The 16,272-nt window shown below is 49.6% G+C and overlaps 1 protein-coding gene across 1 annotated transcript; it reads left to right on the top strand.

The window, feature by feature from the left end:
* Nucleotides 1-1,875: 1,875 nt before the first annotated feature.
* DDO (D-aspartate oxidase) lies at nucleotides 1,876-11,873 on the top strand. The gene is made up of 5 exons (XM_004580325.2): nucleotides 1,876-2,054; nucleotides 3,513-3,850; nucleotides 4,902-5,010; nucleotides 5,485-5,661; nucleotides 11,023-11,873. The coding sequence occupies exons 2-5, from the start codon at nucleotides 3,631-3,633 to the stop codon at nucleotides 11,588-11,590; spliced, it is 1,074 nt and encodes a 357-aa protein (XP_004580382.2). The 5' UTR covers nucleotides 1,876-2,054; nucleotides 3,513-3,630; the 3' UTR covers nucleotides 11,591-11,873.
* Nucleotides 11,874-16,272: the final 4,399 nt, after the last annotated feature.

Raw genomic sequence — 16,272 nt, forward strand, 5'->3', positions numbered from 1 at the left:
AGGGAAAATTTGGGGAGCTCCTGCTTCCACTGGGGAGCATGAAAGCACCATTGGTGTGCATGAAGACCAGGCCTGTGGCAGGCTGGGCTGTGTTAGGCTGTAGCACCTGTCAGCTAGTGTGAGAGGTGGGGCTGAAGGCAGAACTGTTTAGGAGGCTGCATCCACAGGCTGCTTGTTGGCTGCTGTTGGACCTAACCTGACCCTGCACTGGTTGCACACATGAGTCAAGTCTGAGATTGCTAGACTCAAACCTTGGCCATAGGAAAAATCACAATGTATGTGGTCTGCATATATTGGGATTGGGCCTCCTCAGTTGCTGATGCTTGTGCAGTGGACAGCATGCCCAGATGTACACGGGGGACATAATCACAGAGGATGTCAAGTGCCTTGTCAGAGGTGAGAAAGCAGAACAGGTTGGACCACTCTCCTGGTCAAGCTTTGCAACATGTTCCTGGGCCTGAAGATGCACTAAGGTGGACTAGGTCAGCCAGGAGACCTTAAAAAGATTTTTTCACCCTGGTGCAATGAAACTGACAACATCTCAGAACTATCAAAATAACTCAAGCAATACCCTCAGAACACTTCTCCACATCGGGGTCTGTCCTCCATCCCCAGGTGCTGATGTTGTTTGACAGCAAGGAGAAGTCCCTTCTCCCTATCCCACTGGGAACACAGGGGGAAAAAAACTGAAACATTTGTCCCACCTACCTTCCTCCATACCTAGACCTTCCCCACCCTAATTGGAGGTCCACATAGGTGTGCCTCTCTCTCGACTATGTAAATAATATTAAAAATAAAAATTGAAACAATATATATATATAAAGTGGCACAACACTTCAGGCCAAGTTCAATGGAGAGCACTAAGCTTGTGGACACCATGAGGTAGACACGGCCAACCAACAGGCCTTAGAAGTTACACACAGGAAACAAGGAAGAGTCCTGGTGAGGGCAGATGGAGTATGTCGCCTCTTAAACAATGAAGCCAACAATATCCTAGAGCATCAGGATGATACAGGAAACATAGCCACTTAAGGGAAAGGCCCTGGCCAGTGACAAGGATGCAGTCACTAGTCACAACCGGGACAGCTACACTTAGGGCCACAAGTGGGAAGTCACATCTTCTCCCATTCTATATCAATCTTACCCAGCCTCAGAACATTCTGCTTGCTCCTCGGCCACCAATGAAGGTCCCTGCAGGTGCGTCATGAGACTACTTCTGTCTGCTGGCACTAATGTAGTCTGACAACAAGGAGCAACACACCCCCTTCCCCCTCCCTGCCTCCTGCCTGGGACACAGGAGGGAAGGCAGAAGCATTTTTTCCCCTCCTCCTCTTTTGGCCAACCCCATCCCAGCCAGTGGCTCACATGGGTCTACAATTCCTCATCTTTATAGTGAGCACTAAACATTAAATTTAAAAAATGCTTCCATGCAAACAATCATGAAGACCACAAAGCACCTAGTGAATATGTGGGTTGAAGGATCACTCAGTATCTAGCCTCCATTTTCTCTAGAAAAAATTTTCCGACTTACCATCTTTGTGATCAACAACATCACATAGCTGTAATTCCCCCTCCTTGACCCAGTTTGCCGAGCTGACTGGCAGAGCCAGGCACCCCATGGGCAGACAAATAACATAATCAATATTTGTTTCTGACTGGGATTTACTGGAAGTTGGGATATAACAACTGGCCATACTTACAAATCAGCTGGCAAAATGAAACCCCAGGCTGGCAGTGAGGCCTAGGGCTTGTACACTAGAGAAGGGCGGGCCCTGGGTGGATGGACACGCTCCTGAGGGCTTGGCAGGGACACAGCTCCCTGGAGCTGAGCGGATGAGGTCACTTGCTGGCTTCTCCAGGGGAAGGAGCCACAGAGGTACAGGCATGTGGGCCAATGGTGAGGCAGATGGGAGGCCATGCCCTTTGTGCTTCCCCAATGGGAAGCTGTTTTGCTCTCCCTCTGTCTCTGGAGGCAGCAGACCAAGCAGTCCAAGGAAAACAAGCTTTGGTGCCAGAGCCGACTGTGGGTTCCAAGGCCGCCATTGCAGAGACAGGTACTTGGATCCTCTTGGGGTTTGGCTCCAGGGGTCGCTCTGTTGGACCGCTGGGACTCTAGGGGGCTGAGTTAGTGGAATTGGCAACAGGGATCGACAGAGCACACACAGCTCCACAGGCATTCTCCCTTTTGCTGCCTCAGCTCTTTCCTCCCTCCTGGCTGGTTAGTTTAGACACAGATTACTTTGTTTTCCAAACTAATTTATTTTCGGCTACTCTGAAAAAGTCGCTGGTTAGGGGAGGCTGATCTGAACCAGTAACATCTGTAAGGACACAGCAGGTTGCCTTCTTCCTCTGGGACCCAGGGGAAAGGACTCCCCCACCCCTACGCTGTCCCGCTCTGTGCCTGGGACCCTCCTTGCCCTTCACTCTGCCCTGGCACCGCTGCCTGTCTCTGACAGCCAAGCCTGGCCGATGCAAATCTCATTAGCAAACAGCCGAGAAAGTGCACAGACCATGTAAGAATGGAAATAACTCCCATCAAACTTCATGGGTGGCTTTTAAAGTTTGCAATGCAGAAAGGAGAACTTTGGGGCTGACCTGGGGGAGCACGCAGTGGCCACTGACAGCCAAGCCCCGCCTTTGCTGTTTCAGGGTCCAAGGAGGGCAGGTGGAGCTGTGTGTGAACAACCACACTTTGTACCTCATGACCTGGGGCCTGGGGCCACTGCTCTCTGGACAGAGAAGGCCTCCTGTGCCACAGCCAGAACTGAAGTCTGGCTTAGTCTATAAATAAACCAGCCAGGTGCCGGACTGAAGTTCAACAGATATGGCAATGGCCAACGACAACAACTGTACTTTCCCCCATGAGCCATGCAGACTTGGAAAGACCAACAAGGAAGCTGGCAGTGGATCAGGGCTCAGTGGGCAAGGGGGCAGGAGGCTGCTGGATCCTCAACAAGCTGACTCCCACATGGGGTGGCAATTTCAGGATGCCCAGCTCAGCTCAGGTTCTGGGATGCTTGCTTCCTAAACAGCCTTGGTGTTCTCTCATTTCCCACAGGAAGTGTCTAAGGCAGAATCCCTCTGATCCGTCTTAGCACAGGAGTGGGTGCAGAGGGGGCCCAGGCTGCCTTCTTTCTGCAGCATGCACCCCGCGGGGGACAGGGGGAATCCACCAGGCGCAGGAGGTGGAGAAAGTGGGAGGGCACAGGTGGTAGGAGAGGAGACAGCTGATGACACTGTGGGTCATTCTGCTGCCAACGGGGCTACGTGCAAACGGAGCTCGGCCTGTATCTACATCACTGGGCACCTGCTGCTTGGCTGCCTGCAGGAGCCAGGCCCACAGCCCTACTGCTTTGTCACACCTGGCCTTTGTCACCGGCCTTTCCCAGAGCTGTACCCACAAGGACCGTGGCTTATACAAAGGCTCGGAGCCAGCAGAAATCTCTTCCCCTGGCACACACCTACTCACCTGCCTCTGGACCCAAGGCAAACTTATGCTCCCATTGGCCCAGGGTCCAGTCGTCTGTAGCAAGACAGCGCTTCATGCTTCACCGGATGACCATTTCCTCACCTTCCTGGAAGGATTCTGGAAGCTGCTGACCCCAGTGAGGCGCACATACCTCCCTGCCCATGCTGCAGGAGCACAGAGGGGACCTGCTGCCCTCATCCGCCCGGAACATGGACACGATCCGGGTGGCGGTGGTCGGCGCTGGCCTGGCAGGGCTCTCCACGGCCGTGTGCCTTCTGGCGTTGCGGCCCCGCTGCTCCGTCACTGTCCTCTCCGACAAGCGCAGCCCCGACACCACCAGCGACGTGGCTGCTGGTGTGCTCATCCCCCATGTCTTTCCAGGTGAGAGGGGCGCGGGGCATGCGGGGGGCACCCCTTGGGGCCGCTACAGCAAGGCCTCATCCTGCCTGGATCCCCTCTGGGGTATGCCCTCAGCGCCTTCCCCAAAGGCTGAGGGTCAGCGCGGATTCCTGGTGGTCCCTGGCCCCGAGGGGTCTCCGAGGCTCCCAGAAGTAGGGCTGTGAGAGCGTCCCTCCCGCTGGTGGACAGCACAGAGACCCACTCTGCTGGGGGACACAGGGCAGAAGCGACTTGTAGCAAGCCCGTGAAGATATTACCTGCGAGCATGTTCAGTGTTGCTTCTGTCACCTGCTGCGTGGGAAAGGAGCAAGAGAAACCAGCGCTGCGCAGGCGCCGAGGTCACTTTGAGGTCCACAGGGCTCAGCTGGCAACTTCGGCTTCCTCATTTCCACTCGTGTGTGTGTGTGTGTGTGTGCGCGCGCGCGCATGCACGTGTGTGTGTGTGGTGTGTTCATCGGAGTTGTGGATGTATGCAATTGAAACCCACAAATAGTTTATAAGGCTGATTACAAAAAGCAGCAGTTTAGAATATAGCAACTACCCATCCTTTTTCAATCTGGAAACACCTGTTTTCCATTGCTAGAGGTAGATTTTGAGTTTCTCCTTGGTTAACTTCCTTCTCATGTTTCTCTTTCTGCAGCCTATCAGAATGGAATTTCAGTTGCTTTAGCCTTGTCTTTCCCTCTCTTCCTCTCACTCTCCTCTTTCACTCTCTTCCCTTTACTCCTTCTTCCCTTCTCTTCCTCTCACCTTCTCTACCTTTTGTCCTCTCTCCTCTCCGCAACTTCTATTCTTCTCGCTCTATTTTGCTTACAAGAGACTTAGACAGCTTTACTGTGTTACCGACTCTTTCATTTTGTCAGTGAGCACTCGGGCGCAGCCATGCCAGCGCCCCAGACCTGGTCACTGCCGATCCCCCACTGCGACATGGCTCTTCCCCTCAAGGGTGCTCCCAGCCTCCTTGGTCGGCCCAGGGGCTAGGAGCATGCGTGCTCTCCATGTCTGCCCACAGTGCTTTTCTCCCTGATTACAGAAACTCCCATCCACAAGCAAAAGCAGTGGTTCCGGGAGACCTTCGAGCACCTGTCAGCCGTCGCTAGCTCTGCAGAAGCGGCAGACGCTGGCGTCCACCTGGTATCTGGGTAAGAGGGGAAATCTGTCCCGATTCCATGTTTGGGATGACCTGATCAGACGTGAGAAGTCGGCGTCGCACAACTGTTGAGTGGGTGCTGGGAGCAGAGCTCAATCAGCAGTTGGGGGTTTTGAAGGGGCGCTCAGGCTTGCCCTGGAGAACTTGGGAAACAAGCTACAGAACAATGAGACATAACAAGCCACAGCCACTGCAGCTTCTCACTGCCTGGACTCATCTGGGCTTCCCCGGGGGGAGTCCCCAAATGCCCAAAAGAGCAAAAATAACAACCAAGCTTATACAGATAAATGTTAGGCTTGGGTCGCCTGGGAATGGTGTGGCTGGTACCGAGGCAAACACGGGTGACTCTTACCTCCTTGTGTCCATAGAAATGAATGTTCTAAATGCTTTCAACAGTGCCACCTGGAGTTGACCAGAAGTATGACATGTCCTAGCATTTCAGGAAGGTTTTCCATATGTGTTTAAGTTGGCAGATATTTCGGAGCATCCCCGTGGAGGAAGTGCCCTTCTGGGCCGATGTGGTCCTGGGATTTCGAAGGATGACTGTGGCTGAGCTGAAGAAATTCCCCCAGCATGTGTTTGGCCAGGCGTTCACCACCCTGAAGTGCGAAGGCTCTGCCTACCTCCCGTGGCTGGAGACAAGGTCAGTGCACCAGGCTTCTGCTGCCGCCTCCCTCTGTCATGGCCATAAACAACCCCACAACTGTTCATTCAGAAAGATCGCAGAGTCCAGAGGCCCCAGAGTTCTTTGGCATTGTATGTTGTGGCTCACAGGTGGCCAGGGTTTTGGAAAACCATGTGAAGACAGTGTTGGTGCCTCCAGGACTCAGTTCTCCCACGCACTGGGACACCGTCTACTTCTCATTTTAGTGTGCACCAGTTATCACCTCCTCCCAAGGAATCACTCATTTGCTGAGACAGCCTCTCCGCTTACTCGTTTCTAAAATGGAGACATGTGGAGAATATGCTCCCAGCCAGAGAATGATAGGACTTACTTCAGTCCTTTGTGTCAGGGAGTCTTGTGTTTGTTATAAATTATTCTCATGACTTTTTCATATATGGTGTAAAAAATAACTTTGCTATTTGAGTTTGTTGTAATTCTCTGATTATGCGACTCTGATATTACTAAGTTCAAACATCAGACTTTGAACTTGCAATGTGGCTTGTTGCTACAGTTGCAGAAACGAGAGAGAGAGAGAGAGAGAGAGAGAGAGAGAGAGAGAGAGAGAGAGAGAGAGAGAGAGAGATTCCCTCCACTGGTTCACTCCCCCAAATGGCCACAATGGTCAAACTGTTGCCAGCTAGTTAGGAAGCAATGAAGGCCATGAAACATCAGAGTTCTCACCCACCCTCCAACTCGGTAGACACTGATGGATTCTGAGGAACACACGAGGGTTACTGTGTGAATGTGGGAGATAGAACCTGAAGGAAGAGTGGCAACAAAGGTCTGGTCCCGGATGTAGACTATGGGATACATTGCCTACTTCATGTGTTTACCTCTGTACTCAGCCCTGGTTTCTGGGCCATCAGCAGTGTCACCTACACGTGTCCACGTCCACTGGGAGTTCCTGCCTGAAGCCACCACCATGGTGATGTTTGCCCCGTGGTCATCTCCTACCTCCTTTAGCTTGCTCTCTGCTGTGAGGAAGGGCTTTCTCTCTCTAAGTTTATTTGTAACAGTAAGTAGAAAACCAGCATAAAGTGTATGCACAAGCATGCAGATGTTAGAACTTTCATTTGTGCAACAAATTAGAATCTGCTCTTATGTATTTTGATGGTATAATCACCCAAGATTAGGTCATCACAAGCCCATTTGCACCGCTTATACATTTTTGGTTTATTTGTTTTTGCCATGTCTCTGTCATTTCCTTCTTAAAAGCAGTTTCTTAACCTTTGGACACTTGTGGAAGATTCTAGCTCCTTCCTCCCAACCTTTCTTTCTGTGTCGATGTTCCTTAATCCAGACCCGAGGCAGCATCACGATCCAGGTTTGCAGATCTAAGTTACCGCTGATCTTTCTCACTTCCCTTCCCTCTGGTACTGGCAGCTGCCCACACCTGTGGTTTGAAGGCAGAGCCTGCATGTAGCTGAGGCCACGGCCAGGAACAGACCCATCGCCCCCATGGGTCCTGCCTGAGATGAGAATGCCAGCAAGAGCCCAGGAGAGCACGATGGGTGGGTTGAGTTGCTGCTTGGAATGCTTGCATTCCGTATCTGAGTGGCTGGTTTGAGTCCCAGCTGTGCCGCACTTCTGATCCAGCTTCTGCTAACGCACCTGGGATGCAACAGAGGGTGGCTCAAGGGCGTGGGTCCCTGCCACCCAAGTGGGAGATCTGGAAGGATGTGCCAGGCCTGTCACAGACTGACATGAGCGTTTTGGGAATGAACTCATGGATGAAAGCACATACAATCTCTCTCTTTCCTTGCTCCCTCTCTGTCTGCCTTTCATATGACTAAACAAGTCCTCCTACATCAAAGAGTAGCCAGGTGTTTTTCTGGGCCTCTATGCCTTTTGGTCATCTTTTATATTTTCCCAGGCCATCTGCAGGGAGCTGGATCAGAAGTGGAGCATCCAGGACACAAATTGATGTTTGTGTTAGGTGGTGGCATTAAAGGCAGGATTTAATCCCATGCACCTCAATGCTGAACCCTAAATTGCTTTTTGTTTTCACTCTGACATAACCTTTTTGAAATATTCTCATATGTTTAAAAACATAATTTAAGCTCTCAAATGGCTTCTTCTAACAGAGATCTGAAAACTCTGACCATAAGATTCACTACATGAAGTATTTTTAACCACAAGCTGTTTTCACTTAGGAAAAAAAAACCAAAAAACAAAAACCAAAGAGAACAGAAAACAGTAGCTTCAGCTTTATTTGCTGTCTTTTAGCTACTTTGAGTTATGACACAAAATAAGGCACTGACTGGCTTCACGGGTTCTCTGTGGGTGTTTGCCAGATGTTTCTCTTTGGTTTCTGTGTCTTGTATGTATTTTCAGCACCACAAGCAAGTAAGAGTAAAAATGCTAGCATCCAATGTTAGCTGTGTTCCTTGGGAGTGCTGATGCTTGACATGACTGCTTGTGTTGAATAATAGGAGCATGATGGGTTTGTGAAGTCATGGAACAACAGGTGCCTTTCAGCTCTCGTGGCCCAGCAATGTGCTTGCACAGGGATCTGTTGGGTCCTATGTGGGTCTGATCCAGATTCTTCTCCAGCCTGCTGTGTGAGCAGAGAATGCAGAGGTCTCTGTAGAGGGTGGCAGCATGGAGATACTGGGAAGGGAGAAGGCCTTTAGTGAGAGGCACCCATGTGGGAGCCTCTACAGCAGGACCCAAGGCTGCTGTATCCCAGACTGGGGAGTAGTCGCGGGGGGCGAGGCACCTGCTGCCGTGGGGAGTAGTGCTAGTCTCTTCATACCCACCTACTCCCTGAGCATCTCCCCTTTCTCATGTGTCGCTCTGGGCCTGTGCTGTTGTGACCTGCTGTGTCAGGGCCAGTGGGGAACCAGCATGTCCATTTTTGGTGTGAGGCTCATCCCAGATTCTCCCTAAGACCCGCTTGAACCGCAGCAGCTGTGGAGAGGGGGTGCAATGTAGGGACCTTCCAGCTCTCTGTTCTCACAGGAACAGCGGCATCGGTGGGACATGATTCAGAGTTCACCGAAATGGAATGACAAGATGAGCTTATTTCAGTGCGGAACACTTTGAGATCCATGCATAGTTTGAAAAAAGTAATAATATGTGTTTTGCCTACACATTTTAAAGACACTTTGTATGCATCAATTTATTTATTTATTTATTTATTTATTTATTTATTTATTTATTTATTTAAATTGCCTCATTTTGCCAAGTACTAACACTTCCATTTTGCAGTTGCTTTGTGAGCTCGACCAATGCCTTTTTGTTCCTCTGAGCAGGGCCTCACATCCAAGGCACTTGACCTGCATCTATTGAGCAGAAATGCTTATAGTCCACTTCTCAGATTACATCTACACTTTAAAAATGATATCTCAGGTGCCCAGTGCGATGGCCCAGTGGCTAAATCCTTGCCTTGCATACGCCAGGATTTCATATCAATGCCAGTTCATGTCCTAGCTGTTCCACTTCCTATCCAGCTCCCTGCTTGTGCCCGGGGAAAGCAGTAGAGAATGGCTCAATGCCTTGGGGCCCTGCACCCGTGTGGGAGATTTGGAAGAAGCTCTTGGCTCCTGGCTTTGGATCGGCTCAGCTTGACCATTGCACACTTAGGGGGTGAACCAGCAGATGAAAGATCTTTCTCTCCATCTCTCTGTAAATCTATCTTCAAATAAAAATAAGCAAATCTTAAAAAAAAAAAAGTGATATCAGGGCCTAGCCTTGTGAGTTAAGCCACTGTCTGCAGTGCCAGCATTCATATGGGCGTCAGTTCAAGTCCTAGATTCTCCACTTCCAATCCAGCTCCCTGTTAATGCAACAGGGAAAGCAGCAGAAGATTGGCCCAGTCCTTGCACCCCTACCCGCCATGTAGGAGACCTGGAGGAAGCTCCTGGCATCTGCCTGGCCCAGTCCTGGCCATTGTGGCCATCTGGGAAGTGAACCAACAGATGGAAGATAACTCTTTCTTTTTCTCTACCTCACTCCTTCCTCTTCTCAGTAACTTTATCTTTTAAATAAATAATTACATCTTTTTAAGAAAAGTGATTTATAAACAAGAGTTACAAAAGAAAACAGTTAAGATGATAATACTCCTAAGCACTATTGTTTAATGACCACAGAATTCTCATTTGTAAAATAGAAAAAGTTCTGGAGATGAATGATGGTGACTATTGCATAATGATTAAGTGTGCTTAACACCACTAAAAAGTGATCAAAATGGGGCTGATACTATTGGATAATGGGTTGGGCCACTGCATGCAGTGTCAGCATCCCATTTGAGTACTGCTTCAATTTCTGGTTGCTCCATTTCTAATCCAGCTCCCTGCTAATGTGCCTGGGAAAACAGTAGAAGATACCCCAACTCCTTGTATTCCTACACCCATGTGGGAGACCCAGATGAAGATCCTGGGGCTTGGATTCAGCTGGACCCAGCCTTGGCAATTATGGCCATTTGGGGAATGAACCAGTGGATGGAAGATCTTTCTATTTTTATCTCCCACTCCCTGCATCTCATGTTTTTATCTACTGTGTCACAATGCTGACCCCCAATTTTTATTTATTTATTTGAAAGGCAGAATTAGAAGCCAGGAGCTTTGTATAGGTCTCCCACATGGTTGTAAGGTCCCAAGCACCTGGGATATCTCCCATTGCTTTCCCAGGCACATTAGCAGGAAGTTGGATTGCAAGTGAAGCAGCTAGGTCTCAAATCAGCACCCATATGGAGTGGTGGGCCAGGGTCATGAGCATGACTTTACCTGGTACATAAATCTTCAAAAAATTTAATGTCAAAACGGTAAATTTTATGTTATGTATATATTATTATAACCTCTAAAAAAGGTTCTAAGACCTAGATAAGCTATTTCTTTTTCTTATTGATACACTAGATCCAGAAAATAATTATCAACCAAAACTATAGTGTTGTCTATCAGATGCAAGTATTTTGGGTCCCTCTCACACTCACATTGCTATAGACATCAGGTTTGGAGGCACATGCTGTTTACATTCCTATAGAGGAGGAGGCATGAGCTCGCGATATGGCAGAACACCCCTGGCAGGTTGTAGATGGTACACGGGTGGCAGAAACAAGAAATACTCAAGCAGATCAAGTTGGTATTCATTTCACAGCTAGAATGACAGACGGATTCTACAATGAAAGATGAGGTATATAATTAGTCTTGAGGTTTTTCAAAGGACATGTTCCTTTATGGTCAAGTTTAGGAACTCCTTGTTTTTGAAAAAGAAGAGGCAGGTGATGGCTACGATTTGTTGCTGTCCCCCTTCTGGTCCGATGTCCCTGTCCTTCACTCCTGGAAGTGGGTAAGCAGGAAGCCGTGAAGGCTTACCCCACCCCGTGTCTCTCCTCCCCAGGCTGAAAGATGGCGGGGGTGTGATCCTCACTCGCCGGGTAGAAGACCTGTGGGAACTCCACCAGAACTTCGACATCGTGGTCAACTGCTCGGGGCTTGGAAGCAGAGAACTTGCGGGGGACTCCACGGTTCTCCCCGTGAGGGGGCAGGTGCTGCAGGTGCAGGCTCCCTGGGTGAAGCATTTTATCCGAGACGGGAGTGGACTGACTTATATTTACCCTGGGGCCTTCCACGTCACCCTGGGTGGGACCAGGCAAGAGGGAGACTGGAGTCTGGCCCCGGATGCCGACATCAGCCAAGACATTCTGTCCCGCTGTTGCGCTCTGGAGCCCTCACTCCGCAGAGCCTACAACCTAAAGGTGAAGGTGGGCCTGAGGCCCTACAGGCCAGGCCTGCGACTGCAGACAGAGCTCTTATCGCGGGATGGCAGGAGGCTGCCGGTGGTCCACCATTATGGCCACGGTGCAGGCGGTTTCTCGGTGCACTGGGGCACTGCTCTAGAGGCTGTCAGGCTGGTGAGCGAGTGTGTTCAAGCCCTCCCCTCTCCTGCCCGCAGCTCAAAACTGTAGATGAGACATGCAGTGCCCAACACAAGCGCAACACTGGCTGCAGTGACACTCCTAACGCATGAAAGCTTCATCAGACACTTGTTGATTTTCAGAATGAGAAATGACGCCAACAGATCCCGGTGGATTTAGCAGGTCTACCACTAATGACACAAAGCAAAAAGCTCGATTTTTGTTGTTGCTATTGTTGAAGGATGTTTTTCATATAGGGCATGTCCAAGGATCGTGCTGATTTACCGGACTACTGGAAGCTGGAGGGATTGTGACGCATGGGCTCACACATATGCAGAGGAGATCATGCAGGGAGAACACGCTGGCTATCTCAGGTGACAGCTGACTGAGCTGTATAACCCTTCGGCTTAAAGCTGCGCGGCAACCACACGTGTGGACTCATTTAACACTTGATTGAAGACAAAGCATGATTACCGCAGGACGAGTGGCCAACTCCTGCTCCCCTCAGCTGCTAGTGATGGCAGGAGACAGAAGCAAAGTTGTCTGTGAGTGTGGCATCCATTCATCAACTTCCTGGGCTTCCTCACCCAAGGGCTGTGTATTCCATTACCATAAATGATGCAGAGCTGGCTGGCATAGCTGACTTACCTAAGCAGTTTTTGAAGACTGAATTCTGTGTGCCGTCCCTGAGCTATTTTGCTAATTGAGATGACATAATCATTCTAAATGAAATATAACCAAAGGGTGTTCTGCAGGCTGCTAAAATAATAATAATAATAGTCAGGAGGAGGAGAGAAATGCAACTCATAATAAAAGGAGCTCAGGAACTGCTGAGTCCGTTAAGTTTAGCCTGGCTTCTCGCCTTGGGCCAACTCAGAGCATCACGAATGTTCCAGAAGGTTTTTGGCTTGGGGACAAAGAAAAAAGGGTGCTACTCAATGAAGTAAAGTTTGGGAAGGAGATGACTTAAGTTTAACAGTCAGTTCCATTGAAGTTTGTATTTTACTCATTTGTAGGGTAGAGAGGAGAGGAGAGAGAGCAGTCCTGTCTGCCAGGTCACTCTCCGAAGCTGGGAGCCACGAATGCCGGCTGCGTCTCCCATTGGGGGCAGGGACTCAGCCATCAATGCCGTCTTCCAGGCTGTGCATTAACAGAGAGGTGGAACTGGGAGGAAGTCGAGGCTTGAACACAGAGCACTCAGATGTGTGACATAGGTGTCCCAAGTGCGTCTTATCCACACGGCAAATGCCCACCTCATATGTTGTATTTTGCACATATTGGGGTGGGAGTGGGGGTTTTGAAGATGTTTTAAAAAGAAAAAGCTCCCAGCATAACCCCATGTTTGCAACTCAGTTCACTGAAATTTTACAAATGATTTTGTTTGAATAGAACATTTTGCTAAGGGTAGTGGGGAGGTGCCTGTACGAGATAATCATTTTTCGCAGTACTAAAATTCTCCACTTAAATAGGGTGGGATAGTTCCTGCAGATTTCCACCAGGGGGTGGTGTTGTCCCAGATTCAAATGCGTTGGTAACTGAAAATGGAAATGACTTGAAATAAACAGGATGCTTAGCACGTGAAATGTGTGTGAGAATCTTTTGAGATTTGGGAGTTTATATAACCTCAATACATTCGTCTTAAGTGCTGTTTAACATGTTTGAGTTCAGATTGACCCAAAACACACATGCACCTCATACACTGCTCAGGAAGCAACGTGTTATAGTAAAATGGCATTTTCCGAGGGGGAAATGTATGGTGTCAGTTAGAAGGAGGAAGGATGCTGCTCTGCAGAGGTAGAATTTCAGCTGTTCCATGACGGCCCAAAGCGTGCTCACCTGCTCCCCTCCGCCCACAGCTTGCCTCCTGCCACTTTTCATTTTGCACAGTCTCTCACTCAGCGACCTTCCCTTTACCAACCTCCGGCTTGGCTCCACTCCGCGTTTTGCGTGCCTGAAGCCCATCATCATCAGCCTGAAAGATTGGAGGCGGCGTGGCAGCACGCTCTGATTTCGTGCTCACGGATCACTACGTTTTCATTCCACCCTCTCTCTAAGGTTACCTGTCTTGCTGCGTAGCTGCCAGTCGCCAATCAGGGTGTAACTCAGAATCACCAGGGATCTTCTGAAAGGTGCTTATGCCCAGGCCTTATGAAATGACACTCCTTGTGGTGGTGGTGGTGGTAGGTGGTGGAAGTGGAGGCTGGGGAGACACATCAGTATGTGTTTCCAGCTGCTCATATGGCTCTGGCTGACAGCAGCCAGGGCCCAGGACCACTGAGGACACTGTTCCTTCTGCTGCCGTCACTACACTCCCTCCCCACCTTCCAGGATGTTTAGGGGTGGCGGAGGCATGGGGAGGGGGAGGCAGGCGCACCCTCAGGCACCCCTGGCCACACGGTCTGTAGGAATCATGTGTCTCCCAACATACTTTCTGCAGATGCTGAGGGATGGGCCGGCTGCCCCACAGCAGCTGTCTGTGTCTGAAAGAGACTGGGTATCCAAAGGGGCATTGACTATGTCTTACAGAGCGCTGATCCACAGCCTGTCCAGAAACAAGGCGAGCCCGCTCCTAAGTCACACCTGAAGTCATACTAATGCAACAACTCAGACTGCCCAAGAGTAACTCTGCTAACAGTTGGTGCAGAGTGGCCAGGCCTGGAGGAATAGCCAATAGCTTTCTTTCCTTTTGTGTCCTCCTTCTACCTGAGGACCAACCAGAGAAAGCAACATTTGCATGCTAACCAGATACATGGAAGCATAGGATGACCTGCTTGTAGTTCACCTGCCCACATCTTTTCTGGTCAATAGGCTCCAATCAGAGTGCAGTTGAAATTTTCTCTTTTCACTTAAATCTATATATATATTTCACTTAAATCTATATATATATATTTCACTTAAATATATATATATACATACATATACATATATATACATACATATACATGCATATACATATTATATAATTTATATTCATTTACTTTGAAAGGCAGAGAGAAGGTGCGCATGAGAAATCTTCCATCTGCTGGTTCACTCCTCACATGCCTTCAACAGGCAGGCTGGGCCAGGTCAAAGCTAAGCCCAGGGCACTGTCTGAATACGCTGTGTGGTGGCAGGCGCCCATGCACTCGAGCCATCTCTTGTGCCTCCTGGTGTGCATCGGTAGGCAGCTGGAATCTGAAGCAGAGCTGGGACTCAAAGGCGTTCTGCTATGGAACAGGAGCAACCTCCACAGTAGGCTAACTGGTACACCTAACGCCTACCCCATCCCTTTCTTCCTACAAGGAGGCTTTCTCTTTGGCTGCCTTTGAGTCCCTGTCACACACCAGTGCTGCTCTCTGAGTCCTGCACTGTAAAAGACTTCTCAAGAATTATGCTTGGCTTTTCTCATTTGGCTGATATATTAGGGCTCTCCGAGAAACAGACTGATAGTGTGTGTGAATATGCAGTAAGAGATTTGTTAGCAGAGATTCAGCCACACAAGGGTGGAGGAAACCTGGGAAAACCAGGCCTATAGACCCGGCCTGGATGGGAAGGCCAGAAGGCGGGAGTTCTGCCCCAGGCCTCTGTGGCTAAATTTGCTGCTGCTTCTAAACATTCAAGGGAACCAGGGTGCTCCTAGGTTCTCTCGTTGCCAGCCCAGTGCTTTCTTCAGCAAATAAAAGTGAAGCACAATGCATTGGCATTCTGTTTGCTTAGGAAGAAATAGCCCAGTTCTGCATGGTCGTATGAAAACAAAGCTGTTTTTTAAAAGATGTATTTATTTTATGTCCAAGAGTTACAGAGGGTGAGGGAAGTGGGGTGAAAGAAAGAGAGAGTGCCCCCAGCTGCTGGTTCATGCTCCGGATGCCCATGATGTCCAGTGGCTGAAGCCAGGAGCCAGGAGCTTCTCCAGGACTCCTCTGTGGGTGCAGGAGCTCGAGTGCTTGGAGACACCCTGCGCTGCTTTCCCCAGGGCATCATTAGGGAGCTGGAATGGAAGTGGAGCAGCCGGGACACAGACTGGCACTCTAATGGGATGCCAGCAAGACAGGTGGTAGCTTTACCCATTATGGCACATTATGGCTGTCCCTCTCGCCAGTTATTTTTTTTTTTTTTTAAGAATACTGGTTTATTGGACCCAGTGCCATCCAACCCAGTCCTAGTGCCTCCAGCTGGCTCCTGGGAGCCGGCCCTGGAGAGTTCAGCCTCCAGCCTCCTCCTGCCCCAAGCCTGCAGCTCCTGGGTCCCACCCTCTAGTCCAGGCCTGCTGAGGCTACAGAAGCGGGTCAAACCTCAGGAAACTCCCTCTTCCTTTCTCTTGGTTCCCATCTCCTGCAACACTCCTCACCTCAACATTTCCACAAGCTTTCTCTCTCTCTCTCTCTCTCTTTCTTTTCTTTCTTTTTCTCTCTCTCTTTCTTTGACGTTCTCTTTCTCAAAGTTTTATTTATTTTTATTGGAAAGACAGAGAATAGAGGAAGGACAGAGAGAGCTCTTCAATCCACTGTTTAGCTCCCCAGATGGTTGCAACAGCAGGGATTGGGCCTGTCGGAAACCAGGAGCCAGTAGCTTCTTCCAGGTCTCCCATACGGGTGCAGGGGCCCAAGGACTTGAACCACACTCCACTGCTTTCCCACGCCTTAAGCAGGGAGTTGGATCAGAAGTGGAGCAGCCAGAATTCAAACTACTGTCCATTTGGGATGCTGGCATCACAGGCAAAAGCTTAGCCTATCATTCTACTCTGCCATCCCCTG

Source organism: Ochotona princeps, chromosome 1 (genome assembly GCF_030435755.1).
Source record: "Ochotona princeps isolate mOchPri1 chromosome 1, mOchPri1.hap1, whole genome shotgun sequence".
Taxonomy (NCBI): Eukaryota; Metazoa; Chordata; class Mammalia; order Lagomorpha; family Ochotonidae; genus Ochotona; species Ochotona princeps.